The following is a 16,826-nucleotide window of genomic DNA, read 5'->3' on the forward strand; positions in this document are numbered from 1 at the left end:
TTAGATTCAGATATTTTCTGATTTGCAGTTGGTTAAGAAAGAGAAGTTTTGTCTAAAGACTTGGAGTCAGCAGAAAGAATGTTAGATCTGGCCATTGGGCATGACCTCCCACACCTGTTGGGTATATCCAGTAGGGTACCCCCAACTACTCTGTAGTGAGCAAAATAGTCTGTATAACTAGGGAAGTTATCTGTATTGTATCTTGAATTGTTCTGTTCTAATACCCCAATGGGAAATTTACCTGTTTAAGAATAATCCCCTCATGGTAAGGAAAAAACAAATTGTATGTGAAATAAACTATTTTTTGTATAGGGTGGCTGGGTGTGGTGGCTCACGCCAGTAATGCCAGCTCTTTGGGAGGCTGTGCCAGGAGGATCACTTGAGCCTAGGAGTTTGAGACAAGCCTGGGCAGCACAGGAAGACCCTGTCTTTACAAAAAATAAAAAAAATTAGCTAGGCATAGTGGCACACACCTGTAGTCCAGGCTACTCAAGTGGCTGAGGTAGTCCAAGGAGTAGCTTCATTACTACAGATATGCAGTCCAACCTACTCCTTGAGCCTAGGAGTTCAAGTTTGCAGTGAGCTATGATTGCACCACTGCAATCTGCCACACCAGCTTGAGTGACACAGCAAGACTCGGCAAAGTAATATTTGGGAATGGAGAGTAAAGTAATATTTAGGAATGTTCTGGAGATTTCAGCAAAGTAGGACAAAAACAAAACAACAAAATTTAAAATACAAAACGTTATCAGTGAATATGGCTGACCAGAACAAGCCTTGCTGCTAGCATATCACAACTTCCCATCTAGGGGTCACTGAAGGCAGACACTGGTTTCTCAGAATACTACGAGTTTAAAATAATAAATAGATGATGGTGATGGCTTCACTCTGTGAATATACTGAAACAATTAAATTATACATTTTAAAAGGGTAAAGTTATGGCATGTAAATTTTATATATGGAAAAGATGCTTAAAAGACACAAAAATACAGTGAATAGTCTTAATAGTCTCATGATATTAAAGGCAATTCCCCAAAATTCAGCTCCAAAAATAGTTTTCTAACTTGTAAAAACAGAATAAGTAAACAGTAAACAGAATAAGTAAAGGTGAACACTTTGAGGCAAAAATTCATCTATGTGTATATGTTCTGGCATATTCAACAGAACTATATTCAAGTCTGGCAGTCTTCCAAGAACAGGGCTCAAAAATGTTCCCATTTCTCCAAGAGTGACAAATCTGTTGCTTAGACTATTTCCCTTTCTGAACAATCTCACAATTGGCACTAGAAGTATTTCTGAATCTTATCCTTCTTTGCTGATGAATAGAACTGGCTTCATCTACAAAGGACTTAGTTAACATTTCTGAATATCTAAATATAGAAGTGGTTTTATTTTCTGGATTTATGTAACCTTTTTCTTAATTTTTATTTGTAAAAGAGATATTTCTGAAATGAAGCTTATTTTGCAGTAATAAATCATTCTTTTAACATCTACATTAACGGTAACTATCCAAAAGTCTGTATTACTAAGAACTAAAAATACCCAGTAACATTAATGTCAGTCTCTTTGCTGAGGAACAAAACTTAATTACAGAATATCCATCTTACGTACTGCCTAGAGATGTTTGGATCCTGAATTTCCAGTCCTGTCCCAAGCCTGTCCACAACATTATGGGGAGCATACGGCCCCAAATTTTCCAGTAGTGCATCACTTCAAAAATGGAAGCAATAGCAGATCCCTTCAAAACAGATTTTATTTTAGCAAGACTTCAGCATTAAATATGTTTGACTAGCAATAAACTTGAGAAGCCAAGAGGCCATAAACCAAAAACCTCCGATTCAATTGGAGGAATATTTTCCCTTTAAGCCCTATCTGATGACCATATATAGAGATATATAAATATAAACATGGATTCTGTACCTAATGACCAACAAAGGAAATTGACATGAATGAAATTAGCATATACTATACAAATACAGCTCTACTATACATATAAGTTGGATGTATTTATAACTCTGTTAGCCGTGCTAAACACTTATTCCACATTTACCTGATAGTACTTTCATGGCCTTTAGAATTCAGGCAGACCTCTTGGGGATGGTTACCATGACCCTGCCTTTTTTGAAAGAAGCCTGAACTGATAGTTCTCAATGCAAACCTTTCAACAAGAAGCAATTAGAAGCACTCATCATTTTTCTAGGCATAATTTCTTTTAAAAATAACTAATAATAAGTTAAAACATTTAAAGGCATCACTAGAGACCTGTGTTATAAAGACCCAGGGTTACAAGTAAGTCTTGATTTATAATTTTTACTCTCTTTCAGGCTACCTATCATATCTTCCTCAACACTTCTCTCCCTCCCCTTAATGTTAAGCCTGGAGAGGAGAAAAAAGTTGGACTGTGGGCAGCAGGAAAGAAGGCTCACACTCTTTCCTTAATAGTGGTGGGGATGTTTATAGGCTTCCTGGGGTCTCCCACGCACTAACCACCTGGCTGTAGAAACCACAGAGGGTCAGTGAAACCTCTGAGGACTGAAGGGCTTGCATGTACAGCTCTCACTAGCCATGAATCACACGTTGTCACAACATGGAGCTACCACAAATATAGGGGAATGGTAGAAATTAATAAAACTTAATAAAGGTATCCATAAGTCAATACATTATCTGCATTGTTGATTGAAACACCACAAACTCCTTTTTTGTCATTTATTTTTAAGAGGCACCACCACTAAGGAGAAGCAAATTTGCCACCAATAAAAACGACAACTTTTAAAGAACTGTATTGGCCTCCACCTCACTGGATTTAGCACAATGGCTTTGTTAATCCAAATTATCAAAATGGTTTGTGTCCGTAAACTGTACCTTCACCAAATTACTTCACCAGTCTTTATTCAGCCACCTCTGACTCTGCTTACCTATTTACACAACTGACATCAAAACACCTGCTTTCTGTCTCCTAGATAGGCAACCAGTGTTTGTGCTTTAGAGAACTAGAAGCCTTTTGAAATGCTCAAAATAAAAATATTTTACAATAAGCATACCATTTAGTGGAGATGCAGAATGGTTTGGGTAATTTACGTGGACTTGAAAATTGGTTTGAGTACTTGTGTTTTTATATTCATGTCGCTGAGACTCTTAGATACTGTTAAAATAGTGAATAGATTCTGTATTAAAAACAAAATATCAGAACCAAGTTAACAAAAATACTGGCCTTTGGTTTAGGGGATGGATATCATAGCAACTGGTCCTCTCTTCCTCCCAGATCACCTTCCCAGATTCTTTCACCCCCTGCCCCAACTGTGCATCCCGACCTGCAACTTGAAAAGCTGTGGTCCAAAAGGTTAGCATAATGGTAAAGCAATTACTACCCCAACACAGCTGTGGAATCCATTGCACGCTACTTGAATGTAATCAAGTCATTTCAGGCTAAATCAATGTCTAGAAACTTGTATTTTGCATGCCTTCTGTGAGGATGCATTATGTCCAACTTCATTTCGCATATTGATATTGCCTTAATGCTCATCTAGTTTTTTTCTCATTGACTTTGGAGACATCCACTGTAGGGCCCACTTACTATCTCTAGTTCCCCATTTCATTTTTACTGACAACTCACTTTATAACACTCAATTTTATATCTTCATTGGAACTAGGAAATGAATTCAACCTCACACTTTCCAAAAATCTATTGCGGTCATGGAGATCAGGGCCAAAGTGGTTGGGATTTGTGTGCCTGAAAGTAGCCAGCATTATTCTTCGACCGCTAATGACTCCTCCAGATCAGGTAGCTCATGTCCAGCCTTTGAATTTCCCCAGAAAAGTTCCCAGCCTGCCTGTCAGGGATAATCAGGGATGTCTTCTAATGCCTGTTATGCAGTCTATCCAGGGCGCTTGAATTCCTGCAGCTGCTCCAGTGACAAAAAAATCCAGCAAATGAAAATAACCAAAGCCCAGCAGCATATGGATGGAAGCTCCCTAATGCCAGACTATTTTGTCGCATTTTATCAGCTTTCCATTTTTGACACTCAACGAGTTTTGGTTCTTCTGTGTTCTTTATTTGACATTGTTAAAAAGTGGTATGATACCATTAAATCAAGTGTGGATTTCAGAATAGAGTTGGACCTGGGAGATAGTCTGCTCTGACTCCTCAATTTAGAAATGAGGCAATGAAAACCCAAGGCAGAAAGTTAGAGAAAGAGCTTGGGCCAGAAATGCAGGTGCACCAGAACGTAGCTGTCTATATTTTTGTATTGCCTCTCCCAACATCAAACCAGTTCTACTAAGTATGGTGACACTTAGAAAATGAAAGAAAAGAGAGAGGAAAGACAGAAATTTGAATAAAGTAGAAATGCTTTTTTGTTTAAACTGATAAGCAAACATTTTTTTTCTGTAGGAAATCTTAAAAGCACTTTTGTTCATGTGAAAGCAAGTTCAAATAAAGGGGTTTCATGCACAAGGGAGGTCTTTGTGGCAATTGGAGTGGTTCTGTATTTTGATTGTGGTGGTGGGTGATAAAATGGCATTGAACTATATGCACATATTGTACCAATGTTAATTTCCTGGTTTTGATACTCTACTATACTTTTGTAACGTAATCATTAGACAAGAGGGAATGAAGGTTACAAAGGACCTCTGTATACTATTTTTGCAACTTCCCGTGAATTTAGAATTATTTCAAAGTAAAAAGTTTTGTTTGAAAAAAAGCAAATTTAAAATTTGCTGTGATTTTTGTCTAAATAAAAGAGTAGGCATAAGATCTTTTGAACAAGTAATAAATTGAGTGAACATAGCTTTACTTTGAGTGTTAGCTACATCATGAAAACATATAAAGAAAGAAAAGTTTTCTCTTTCCCATTATGCTAGAAATGGCTCCAAAGAGTTGAGGAGAACTATTTGGGCCTGCCACCCTTGTTAGCTCCTCTTTTATGGGCAATGAAAAATCTGATACATCTATTCCATTAATATGAATTAGTGTTTGTAAACCGGTGTGGCTATTTTGACATTGTTTATATCATATACTGACATTGTGCTTACTAAGATGTCTTTTAAAATAAAATGCCTTTAAGATTATTTCTTATTTGAATTATATATTTTAATTTCAGTTATCGAATCAAAAACACTTCAAGGAAGCAAAGGAGAACACAGCTTTAACAGTCCCGGAGTCTTTGTCATAGAAAACACAACAGTAGAATTTCAGAAGGGCTCCGAGAGGCAATCATTTAAGATTCTAGGACCTCTGATGGCTGATTTCATCTTCAAGGTAGAATGATCCTCTTCATAAACTTTATGCACCTGAATCCCAGAATATCTTGATTTTTAAAACATAAGTTTATTTAGCAAGAGGTCATCAATGATTGTTTTTATACAGAGCATGTGTCATCAATATTTCCATCTTGGCAGTCAATTCCTAAAAATAGTTCAGCACTCTTAAATTTCTGCTCCTAACCCTGGTAGTTAAAAAACAAACTTCACTTTTATGGGGGAAGGATTTCTTTTGACTTTGTATTTATAGTCTCTGGTTGCTCTGTTCAGTTTGTTTGCTTGTTTAAGGAACAGGGTTTCCTTGTGTTGCTCAGTGTGGTGTAATGGCTATTCACAGTTTCAATCATAGCCTTGAACTCCTGGGCCCAAGTGATCTTTCTGCCTCTGCCTACCGAGTCGCTGTGTTCAGTTTTAGATAGAGTTTGGTGAAAACGGCCAATGGTAAATGCACCATATCCTAAACCAGTATAGTGCCACTGCATGTCTTCTCCTTGCAAAGGAGAGCAGAGACAACAGGGGCTCATTCCTTACCCTCCTTTAAGATAGTGATCCTTAAGGGATCTTGACTTCAGCCTTCAGCCCTTAGAATATGCAGTCTTGTGGTGGTCTGATTCAAGATCAGGATTTGCTTCCCCAGATGTTCCATGATAGACACTTGTCGTAAGATACTTCAAAAGAACTCTTCTCCCCTGCAACCATGGGCCTGTGTCCCCTTTCTAGATAATGCTGGGGCATCTTCCCTCATTCAGAGGACATAAAGTATACTTCCAAGGTGACACAATTTGAAACTCTTCTGATAAATTTGAAAATGCATAAGAAATGAAAAAGATAGTTCACTGTGTGGTTTTGCCATATCCTGTTTCAGAAATCCATTCCAAAATGTAAATGGAAGCTAGAAAATAGCTCCAATTACCAGTTATAGTTTTCTGTATGAAGAAACCCATTAGCTTTAAAAAGCTGTCTGTGTTCTACATGTTAATTTGTCACAGAATGTTTCACTGAGACATCAATTGTGTCAGCAGAGGAACATGCATGGAGTAGATGAGAGTTGCTAACTGATTCCAATCCCTGAGATCTAAATTCAGCCTGTGGTGGGACCAGCCAAGTGCTGGCCTGCACAGTGTTTTCTTTTGTTTCTGAAACTTTGGATTTTGAATGGTCAACACTTAAAAATCAAGCGATTTTTACATCAAAAATCAGATATTTTTTCTGCTTCTCTGTAAAACTAGGAAGAGCTAACAACTAGCTTGCATTTTACCGTAGCAATAATTGACTGCAACTGGGGAACAGCTGCCTTCTAGTCAGGGCATACTCTCAGGCCTGCCGTGGTCCACACCACTCCCTATTGTGTCCCTAACACTACAGGCATAAGTGGTTGCTTGCCATTCATCCTGATTTGGGCATTTATATCATCTGCCTAGCCTCTGCAGACATTTACGTTTCTGACTTCTGTGTTGTATCCTTAAAGCATTGACTCAATATTCTTCTTACACAGTCATATTGTGAAAGGTTTTGGGGAAGCCATAATTGCCTTTTTTTAAAAAATCTCTCTCTGGTCTGTTATAGCATAAATCCTGTGCTTCCCTTGCTCTCCTTAGGGTCTTCCTATATGATTCTCAAGTAGAAAATATACATGCAGACACACACACACACACACACACACACACACACACACACAAACACTCTTTGTTCTCTTTTAATGACTATTCAATCTGTATTCTTCTCAAGTCAACTTGGAGGTCCCTGACTGAGTAGGAGACATTAACACATGATGAAATGAGGAAAGTACCCACAAAGACTAGTGTTTCAAGGTATTGTTTGGTTACAGTATCAGCATCAGATCTTAATGATATGTTGTTTATCGATACCATTTATAAAAACACACACATACACATAAACCGCATATTTCTATGAGTTTGTATATACACCCACATATATGTATTTTGAAATATCTAATTCTTAAAATAATGTTTAAAAGGAAGAATGTAGCCGGTCATGTTGGCTCACACCTGTAATCCCAACACTTTGGGAGCCCAAGGCAGGTGGATTGCCTGAGGTCAGGGGTTCAAGACCAGCCTGTCTAATATGACGAAACCCTGTCTCTACTTAAAATACAAAAAGAACCTGGTGTGATGGTGCACACCTGTAATCCCAGCTGCTCAGGGGGCTGAGGCAGAAGAATAGCTTGAACCCAGAAGGCAGAGATTGCAGTAAGTCAAGATCGCGCCACTATACTCCAGCCTGGTCAACAGAGCAAGACTCCCTCTCGAAAATAAATAAATAAATAAATAATAAAAGGAAGAATAAATTCACATATCACTTGCATAATTAAAAATTATTCCACACCTTCTTGCCCAAATTATGTACTTACCTCTTATTAGAGTACATTTAAGAAAATTTGTATGTGTATGTGCAAGAGATGGAGTCTCACTCTGTCGCCCAGGATGGAGTACAGTAGCATGATCTTGGCTCACTGCAGCGTCCTTCTGAGTAGCTGGGATTCCAGGCATGCACCACCACACCTGACTAATTTGTGTGTGTGTGTGTGTGTGTGTGTGTGTTGTTAGTAGGGACAGGATTTCACCATGTTGGTCAGACTGGTCTCGAACTCCTGATCTCAAATGATTCACCTGCCCTCAGTCTCCCAAGGTGCTGGGATTACAGACATGAGCCACTGTGCCTGGCCAATAGAGTACATTTTAACAGCATGTTCAGTGTACACTGTCTGTATTAGTATTCAGTCCTCTGTGTTCCTGTCTCTGAGTTCTGGCTCTCTCAGATTTAAGAAACAGTTCTGGACTTTCTCTTCAACTCCTGGAAAGCTTCTGATTCTCTAGACTGAAAGGGTTTTTTGAAAAATATATGCATCAAAGAGGGAATTACACACAACTGTCTGACTCATGCATAAATAGAGCCTCGTTTTCATACATGCAGCCATTGTCTCTCATGGATGTGGCGTGCTTAGTCAGGGAGAATGTGGCAAAATTGGAGACACTTATGAGGAAGTAAGAATGGCTCTGATGTTGCTTTTTCCCCTACTTGGGAACTTGTCCAAATACTGTGGGTTTCTAGGAAGTATCTTTTTCCATCAGTTTTTTTTTGTTGTTGTTGTTCCAAACATTGTAGTATTTCCTAGCCTGTATTGTTGCTAAGATAAGGAACTCTTTGCTTCCATTCGTCTCTTTCTTGCCTATCACACCATCAAGTTGTACTTTGAGTGGGAGGTTAAAAGTGCCTGTGAGGTCACTGATGACAGTCAGCCCTGTGTCCTGTGTTTCACTGTATCTCTTTCCATTCCAGTCAACCAACAGAAGCTGGTCCATAAATGGAAGACCTGGCTTCAACCCAGGAGAAGATGAGGCAGTGAATACCAGTCCTACATATTCAATGCTAATTTAGCACAGCCATCGGTGCACTGAGCTAGGTTGGGGCACACACTTTGCTACAAGTCACGTAGTAGGCCTTATTTCATGAGCATTTGATAACTGTAATGTTGAACACTACATTTTTAAAAAATTTTCTCCTCTTTTTTTATAGTAGTTTTAAGTTCTGGAGTACATGTGCAGATCTTGCAGGATTGTTGCATAGGTATACGTATGCCATGGTGGTTTTCTGTCTCCATCCCCCCATCACCTACATCAGCCATTTCTCCCAGTGTTATCCCTCCCCATCCTCTCCGACCCCACTGTCTCTCGCCAACCCCCGCACCCCGCAACATACCCTTGTGTGTTATGTTCCCCTCCCTGTGTCCCTGTGTTTTCATTGTTCAGCACCCGCCTTTAAGTCAGAATATGTGGAAATACTATCAAATTCTTACATAGAGAGTAAAATATGTAGACATCAATGGGCTGGTAGGTTGTCTTAAATGTACTCTTGCTCAGATTTTGCAGCTTAGCATCTTATTGCACCAATGAGGAAAGAATTTCATTTTTCTATACTTTAAGAAGTTATATTTTCATGGTTGGACTATTCTTGAAAATTTCCTTCTTCCCAGTGGATTTCTCACTATATATGCTTGTTTTCCTGAATAACCTGTTTCCCTTTTTTCATTTTATTTTTATGTAGCTGCAGGGTCTCACTATGTTGCCCAGTATGGTCTTGAACTCATGGCCTCAAGCAATCCTCCCACCTCAGCCTCCCAAATTGCTGGGATTACAGGTGTGAACCACCATGCCCAGGCCTCAATGACCTGTTTCTCATGGATGACCCTTGTCACAGTACTTCTGTGTTAGGGGTATTTTGCATTAGGGCCCTGCTTCTTCAGTATGTGCATGTTGCCACCAGGTAGCAGTAGGGAGTCTTGGCTAAGAACAGTAGTTGATGCCATTGTGCTTCATTGATTGACAGCAAGATAGACTATCTATTTAGAATTTACTGAATATTTGCATCAATGAGTAGATGTTTGTGAATATCAATTTTAAGTATATTCCCATGAGAATATCTAAAAAAATTTAAATGACTGTGATAAAGACATCTCTTTTCATAATTTTTAACTTCTGTTGGCAGCTTTTCTCCTCTTTTAAAATATATATATATATATATAACTTCAGGGAGAAAAACAAGTTTCTCTTCTTCAGAGTCTGAAATCTTCCTTTTTCAGCCAGTTGTCTTCTTAGGGATTCATTTTTTTTTTCCACTCTGATATTTTGTGTTTCTTCAGGAAAATGTTTTCTGATTGCTTTTCTACTAGTCCTCATGTACAATCTCTGTCCTCAGTTTCCTCAGCTCTAGATATCTTTTATGCTGTCAACCCATCAGCCTCTTTTCTTTCTGGAGAATTATGATTGCATATTTAACTTATCCAGGGACAAGAGGATTTGAAACCGACTGTCTTCATTCTCTCAAAGAACATGTTACAGGCTTGCAATGCAGTGCAGGTAGTGGCTAAATTTGTACATTCACAGGTGTTTCACACCTCAGCAAGACACAGTTTTAGAGTCAGTGCCTGTATTAGTTTCCTGAAGCTGCTGTAACTGTGTACCACAACTGAGTGGTCTCAACAACAGAATTTATTATCCTACAGTTCTGGAGCCCAAAAGTCCAAATCAGGGTATTGGCAGGATCAGTTTCTTCTGAGGGCCGTGAGGGAGAAGCTGTTTTATGCCTCTCGCCTCAATTCTTAGAGCTCAGGCATCATCTTCCCTCTGTGCATGTTTGCATCTGGGTCCAGAATTCTGCCTAGTCTTTTTTTTTTTTGAGACAGAGTGTCACACTGTTGCCCAGGCTGAAATATAGTGGCACGATCTCAGCTCACTGTAACCTCTGCCTCCTGAGTTCAAGCAATTCTCTTGCCTCAGCCTACTGAGTAGCTGGGACTACATGCACATGCCACCATGGTGGGCTAATTTTTGTATTTTTAGTGGAGACGGTGTTTCGCCATGTTGGCCAGGATGGTCTTGAACTCCAAGGCTCAAGCGATCCGCCTGCCTCAGCCTCCCAAAGTACTGGGATTATAGGCATGAGCCATCACACCTGGCCAGTTCAAATTTTCCCTTTTTATAAGGACACCATTCATACTGGATTAGATTTCCCCTAGTTACCTTAACTACATTGGCAAAGACAGTATTTCCAAATAAGTATTCTGAGATACTATGGGCTAGGCTTTCAACATGTCATTTTTGGGGCACACGATTCAACCCATAACAATGCCAGCAGAAAAAAACAGTTACCTACTTCCTCATGCCTCTCAGTCATTGGAATCCTATCTCATCCTAAGCATTTGCCATTCATTCCAAAGGCAGAGACTTTTAGAATATTGTATATTTTACGGTAATGTGGTCTGTTGAGGGAAATTTCTTGGTTAAAGCAATTCATATACTGCTTTAGCAGTTACCAGAATTTACAGCTAAGATATGTGTATAAATGTAGACATACTATGAATAGTTTTATATAAAAAGCCATTCCATAAATTTTGGAAATTCTTTTGAAGTGGCCAAGTCAGGTATTTGAATTTGAATTCATTTGTATACCATTGGTTTTTCTGTTGGTTTGTTTTTGAGATAGGGTCTTGCTCTGTCACCCAGGCCAAGTACAGGCTGCAAATAATCTTCTGGCCTCAGACACCCAAGTATCTGGGACTACAGGCACACATCCCCACACCTGGCTAATTTTTAATTTTTTGTAGAGACAGGATCTCACTATGTTACCCAGGCTGGTCTTGAACTCCTGAGCTCAAATGATCCTCCTGCCTCAGTCTCCTGAAGAGCTGGGATTAGAGGTGTGAGCCACCATGCCTGCCCACATACTATTATTATTAAACTCTTTTTCCTAATCAAACATTTTGCAAATGTTAATGTGCATTTCTCTTTTTCCATTCTCTATATTTCACCGCCTTTTTTGTCAGCAGAGCTGTTTACCCTGGGAACTTGGCAGCAGTGGTACAGCAGGTGGGTGATTAGCAGGAGTACAAGAGAAAGCATTCATGTTCAACTTTTTATCATTCAAGTAGGGTAATCATTATTATTTAGCTTAATCTTTTGTTTTGAAAGACAGGATTAGTGGAGAGAGATGAAGATTTTCTGAATTGATTTAGTCCCCATAACATTTCCATGGCCAAGCCTGGGGTCCTAACCCATGGCACATCTTCTGTAACATGGGGAGGATGCTCCTTTCTCCAGTAAGACCGCTCCTTGGCTCAGTGTCCTCAGGAGGACCGGCACCACAGGGTATGTCCAGCCAGGATGTGAAAAGCCTGCTCCCTCTCCTAGCATCAGGATGAAGGAAACAGGCAGCCAGACAGCAAGACTTGTTTCATGATGATGGTCACTCTTCAGGGCAGGGAGGCTTTCAGGGAAAGCCAAAAGCAGAAAAGGAGCTTTGCTCCCTTCTCAGGCAGATCTCCCAGAGGAAAGCACATGAGTGGCTTCTTCTTCTCCCATAGAAGCCACATGAGAGTGAAACTGGAATTAGTGCCATGAAATGTTTAGTCACAGGTTGAGTCTGGGTTTAGCTCCCCAGAGTTTCCTTCAGTTCCTGAGTGGTAATGGAAGACATCTAGAAAATTTCATGTACTCTTGGCTGGCCGGGGGTGACATGGTGGTAGCAAAATAACCCTTTAGCAGAGAGGTGTAGGTCGAGAGACCACGGGTCCTATTTTGTTCAGAAAAGGCCCAGTTTGTGCATGTTACTCCAGCTTAATTGTTACTAGCTCATCTCCTCTCATGGACAAGAACTGGGTCATGTGCCCACTCTGTACCATGCACTACTGTGTTCATCTGGGTCCTCTAAGAATCAAATGCCAAGGCAGGATGAGAAGTACAAGAAATTTATTCAGGAAATGCCTGTGAGGAAGGCAGGGTGATGCTGAGAGAGCTGTCAGACTGCAATGAAAATCTGACCATGAGTGAAGGAGAGAGGGAAGGAAGGAAGGTTGGATGCAAGCATCTTAAATGCAGTGCGTTCTAAGAGAATTCAGCAAAGCTAGAGAGGAGACCCTGAGCCAATGTCATTCATCATAGGACTCCAGCATCTCCCAGGAATGGCTCTGCCTTCAGTACCCCTGCTGTGCTTAGTCACTGACTGGGAGCATCCCATGGGAAGCTTGACCCAGAAGTGGATCTGTTGGCCAGTGACACTCTTTGCAGTTGTGTATCTGAGCGGAGCATTCTCATGGGTCCTGCCGCTAGCAAGGCAAATGTGACCATGGTGATTCATTTAGAACAGTCAGGATGTATGTAAGACACAGGAGGGAGGAATGAACACGAACAGAATTGAGTCTGTAGAATGGAAAGGAGAAGTGGATGTTGGTAGGCAATGAAATGTGTCTACTATGTTAAGAATTTCTCTTTCTATAACACATCTGGCTTAATGCCTTGTCTTTCTTTTTTTTTCTTTTCCTATTTTTCTTTTTGGTGGGAATGGAGAAGACTTAGAAACCATACATGTTTCTCTTAGGCTTGTCTTTTTAGCCAATTTTGAAACTTACATTTTTCTAGAGAAGCATTCAATTCATCTCATTTTTCAAACTTAGCTCTTCAAAAGCAATCATGGTATTCCCTATCATTAAAAACACTCTCCTCTTTATCTTTATAGATATGTATTTTTCATTCCTAAACTCATTTTTTTGGTTCCTCGTGTAATCTTTATTTGGTTCAGACCATCTGAACTTTGTATCTGAGACATGTAAAAACTAGATTTTTGTTTTGTTTATTAGCTCAGAGTTCTTTTTACATTTCCATTTATATAAATTTTTATTTGTCTTTATTTCTCTTATCTTTATATGGGTTTATTTTGGTGTTGTATTTTCAGCTTATAGAGGTGAATTCTTAATTCATTCTTAATTCATTTTTTTCTCCATTAAATATATTTAAGGCTATCAGTTTCCCTATACAGAAGTTCTCAATTTTACTGTAATGTAGTTTATCAGTCTTTAACTTTATGCTTAGTGCTATTTGTATCCTGGTTAAGAAATCTTCCTTGTCCAGAATCATGAAGATATTCTTCTTTTTCTTGTTAGTTTGTGTGTTTTTTGAGTTGGGGTCTTGCTCTGTTGCCCAGGCTGGGGTGCAGTGGCACAGTCATGACTCACTGCAGCTTTGACCTGGGCTCAAGTGATTCTCTCACCTCAGCCTTCCGAGTAGCTCAGACTACATGTGCACACCACCGTGCCTGGCTATTTATTTATTTATTATTAATTTTTCTTTGAGTCTCACTCTGTCTCACAGACTTGAGTGCAGTGGCACAATCTCACCTCACTGCAACCTCTACTTTCTGGGTTCAAGCTATTCTCCTGCCTCAGCCTCCTAAGTAACTGGGATTACAGGTGCACGCCAACACACCTGGCAATTTTTTTGTATTCTTTGTGTATCATTTATTTATTGTATATTTATTTATGTATTTTCATATTTTTGTATTTTGTAGAGACAGGGTTTTACCCTATTAGCCAGGCTAGTCTTGAACTCCTGACCTTAAATGATCCACCCACCTCAGCCTCCCAAACTGCTGGGATTATGGGTGTGAGCCACTGCGCCTGGCCAAATTTTTTAAAAAAAATTTTATAGTAGCAGGGTCCAGCTGTGTTGCCCAAGCTGGTCTTAAACTCCTGTGCTCAAGCCTTGGTCTCCCAAAGTCCTGGGATTTCAGGTATTAGCCATCATGCCCAGCCACTAAGATATTCTTCTATGTTTGCTTTAGGAAGCTTATTATTTTTCATTTAACACCAAAGGCTGTAATCCATCTAGAAATTATTTTGTATGTATAGTGAGGTACAATAGAATCAATCTATTTTTCTATAAGACTGTTTAATTGACCTAAAGCCATTAGGTGAAGAATCATCCATTGCCTCTTTCTCTGAAGTCTGGTAACAGTAATAAATTTTGGACCCTACTTTGTTTCATTTATCTGTTTATTTGTGCCAATACCATTGTGATGTATTGACTGTAGCATTAAAATAAGTCTTGATATCTGGTAGTATAAGTTTCAGCTTTGTTCTTGAAGATCACATTTGCTTTTCTTGACACTTCATTTTTATATCATTGAAATCAGCTTGTCTGTTTTTATAAATCTGCTGGATTTTATTGGAATTGCATTGAATTTATGTCAGTTTAAGGAAAATTGACACCCTTCCAATACTAAGTCTCTCAATTCATAAATATGGCATACCCATACATTTTTAAAGTTCTTTTAAAATTTCTCTCAATAATGTTCATAATTGTCATTCTATATCTTTAATATCTTTTATCAAATTTATTTCCAGGAGTTTGTTATTTTGATGTTATTATAAATAGTACTTTTTCAGTTTCTATTTGTTTCTGGAGTGTGGAAATATTTATTTTTCTGTACTGACATTATATTCTTACTATATTCATGTATTAATACTAATAGTTTGTGAATAATTTTGGATTGTATACATACATAATTGTGAAATCTGCAAATAACGAAGATGGCAGCTGTCCTTGTTATGCATCTCACTTCAGGAACAAAGCTCCCTATAATTCACCATTATATATGATGTTTACTATAAAATTTCATATAGATATTTTATCTGATAAAAGACATTTTTTCTTTTTCTAGTTTGCTTCATAATGTACAAATACAGATCTTTATCAAATGCATTTTCTGCATCTTTAGAGGTGATCACATGGTTTTCTACTTTTTCCTTTTTAATATAATAAATGACATTGATTTTTCAAATGTTAAACCAACTGCATCTTCCTGTGATAAACCTACTTGTTCATTATTCTTTTCAATTAGAATTTATTGTTAGTATTTATTATTTTATTGTTGGTAAAAAGGTGTATCCTTCGTATATTACTGGATGTGATTTTAAATTATCTTACTTAAGGCTTCTGTTGTTTTGGTACCTATGTTCAGGAAACGGGTTGTTTTCTTGGAATACCTTTTCAGGTCTTAGCATTTTATACTGCTTTTATAAAACAAGTTTAGAACTGTTTCCTCTTATTCTCTGCAATACTTTACAAACAATTGATGTCATTTTATATTCTTTAAATAATTTGGCAATGTGTACCAGGAAATATTTAGAATTATGTATTCAATGTCTTTGAAAGATACAGACTCTTTAGATTTTTTAAATTTCTTATGTCCATTTTGTTATGATGAATTTATTTCAACTAACTTTTAAAAAGTTATTGGCATACTTTCTTTTCATAGCATCCTTTTATTTTTTATTTTATTTTTTAATTTTTTATTGGATTTTAGGTTTTGGGGTACATGAGCAGAGCATGCAAGACAGTTGTGTAGGTACACACATGGCAGTGTGCTTTGCTTTCCTTCTCCCCTTCACCCACATTTGGCATTTCTCCCCAGGCTATCCCTCCCCACCTCCCCCTCCCACTGGCCCTCCCCTTTTCCCCCCAATAGACCCCAGTGTTTAGTACTCCCCTTTCTGTGTCCATGTGTTCTCATTTTTCATCACCCGCCTATGAGTGAGAATATGCGGTGTTTCGTTTTCTGTTCTTGTGTCAGTTTGCTGAGGATGATGTTCTCCAGATTCATCCATGTCCCTACAAACGACACGAACTCATCATTTCTGATTGCTGCATAATATTCCATGGTGTATATGTTCCACATTTTTCCAATCCAGTCTGTTATCAATGGGCATTTGGGTTGATCATCCTTTTATTATTTGTTCACTTTCTGAACATCCTGTAGTATGTCCTCTTTCTCATTTCTGATATTGACTATTTGTGCCTACGCTTTTTCCTTGCTCAGTCACATCAGAGGATTATCAATTTTATTAGATATTTCACAGTAAGAACTTTTGGCTTTATAATTGTTTTACTCTAGTTTTCCTTCCATGTCATTAATGTCCGCTCCTGTCTGTATTATGTCCACTCTTTTACTTCTTTAGATCCCATAGGCTGTTATTTTCCTAAACTTCTTGAGATGGATTATGAGATCATTAGTTTTCATCTTTTCTCCCTGAAGCATATACATTTAAGTCTATAAATTTATCTCAAAGTATTCCTTATGTTTAATTTCATAATTTTGATATGAAATGTCTTCTTTCATCATTCAGCTAAATTACTTGGTAAGTTTCCTAATTATATATTCTTGACTTGTGGATTATTTAGAAGTATAACATTATGCATGAGGAAATTTTCCAGTTA

The 16,826-nt window shown here is 38.3% G+C and overlaps 1 protein-coding gene across 5 annotated transcripts in view; it reads left to right on the forward strand.

Moving 5' to 3' along the window:
• The window catches only part of ADAMTSL3 (ADAMTS like 3), a 454,464-nt gene that overhangs the window by 257,684 nt on the left and 179,954 nt on the right, over nucleotides 1-16,826 (forward strand). For all 5 annotated transcript variants that reach the window (XM_035303956.3, XM_035303955.3, XM_035303954.3 and 2 more), the window contains exon 9: nucleotides 5,100-5,257. In XM_035303956.3, the coding sequence (XP_035159847.3) occupies nucleotides 5,100-5,257 (158 nt within the window). The remainder of the gene's footprint in view (nucleotides 1-5,099; nucleotides 5,258-16,826) is intronic.

Source organism: Callithrix jacchus, chromosome 6, assembly GCF_049354715.1.
Source record: "Callithrix jacchus isolate 240 chromosome 6, calJac240_pri, whole genome shotgun sequence".
Lineage (NCBI taxonomy): Eukaryota > Metazoa > Chordata > Mammalia > Primates > Cebidae > Callithrix > Callithrix jacchus.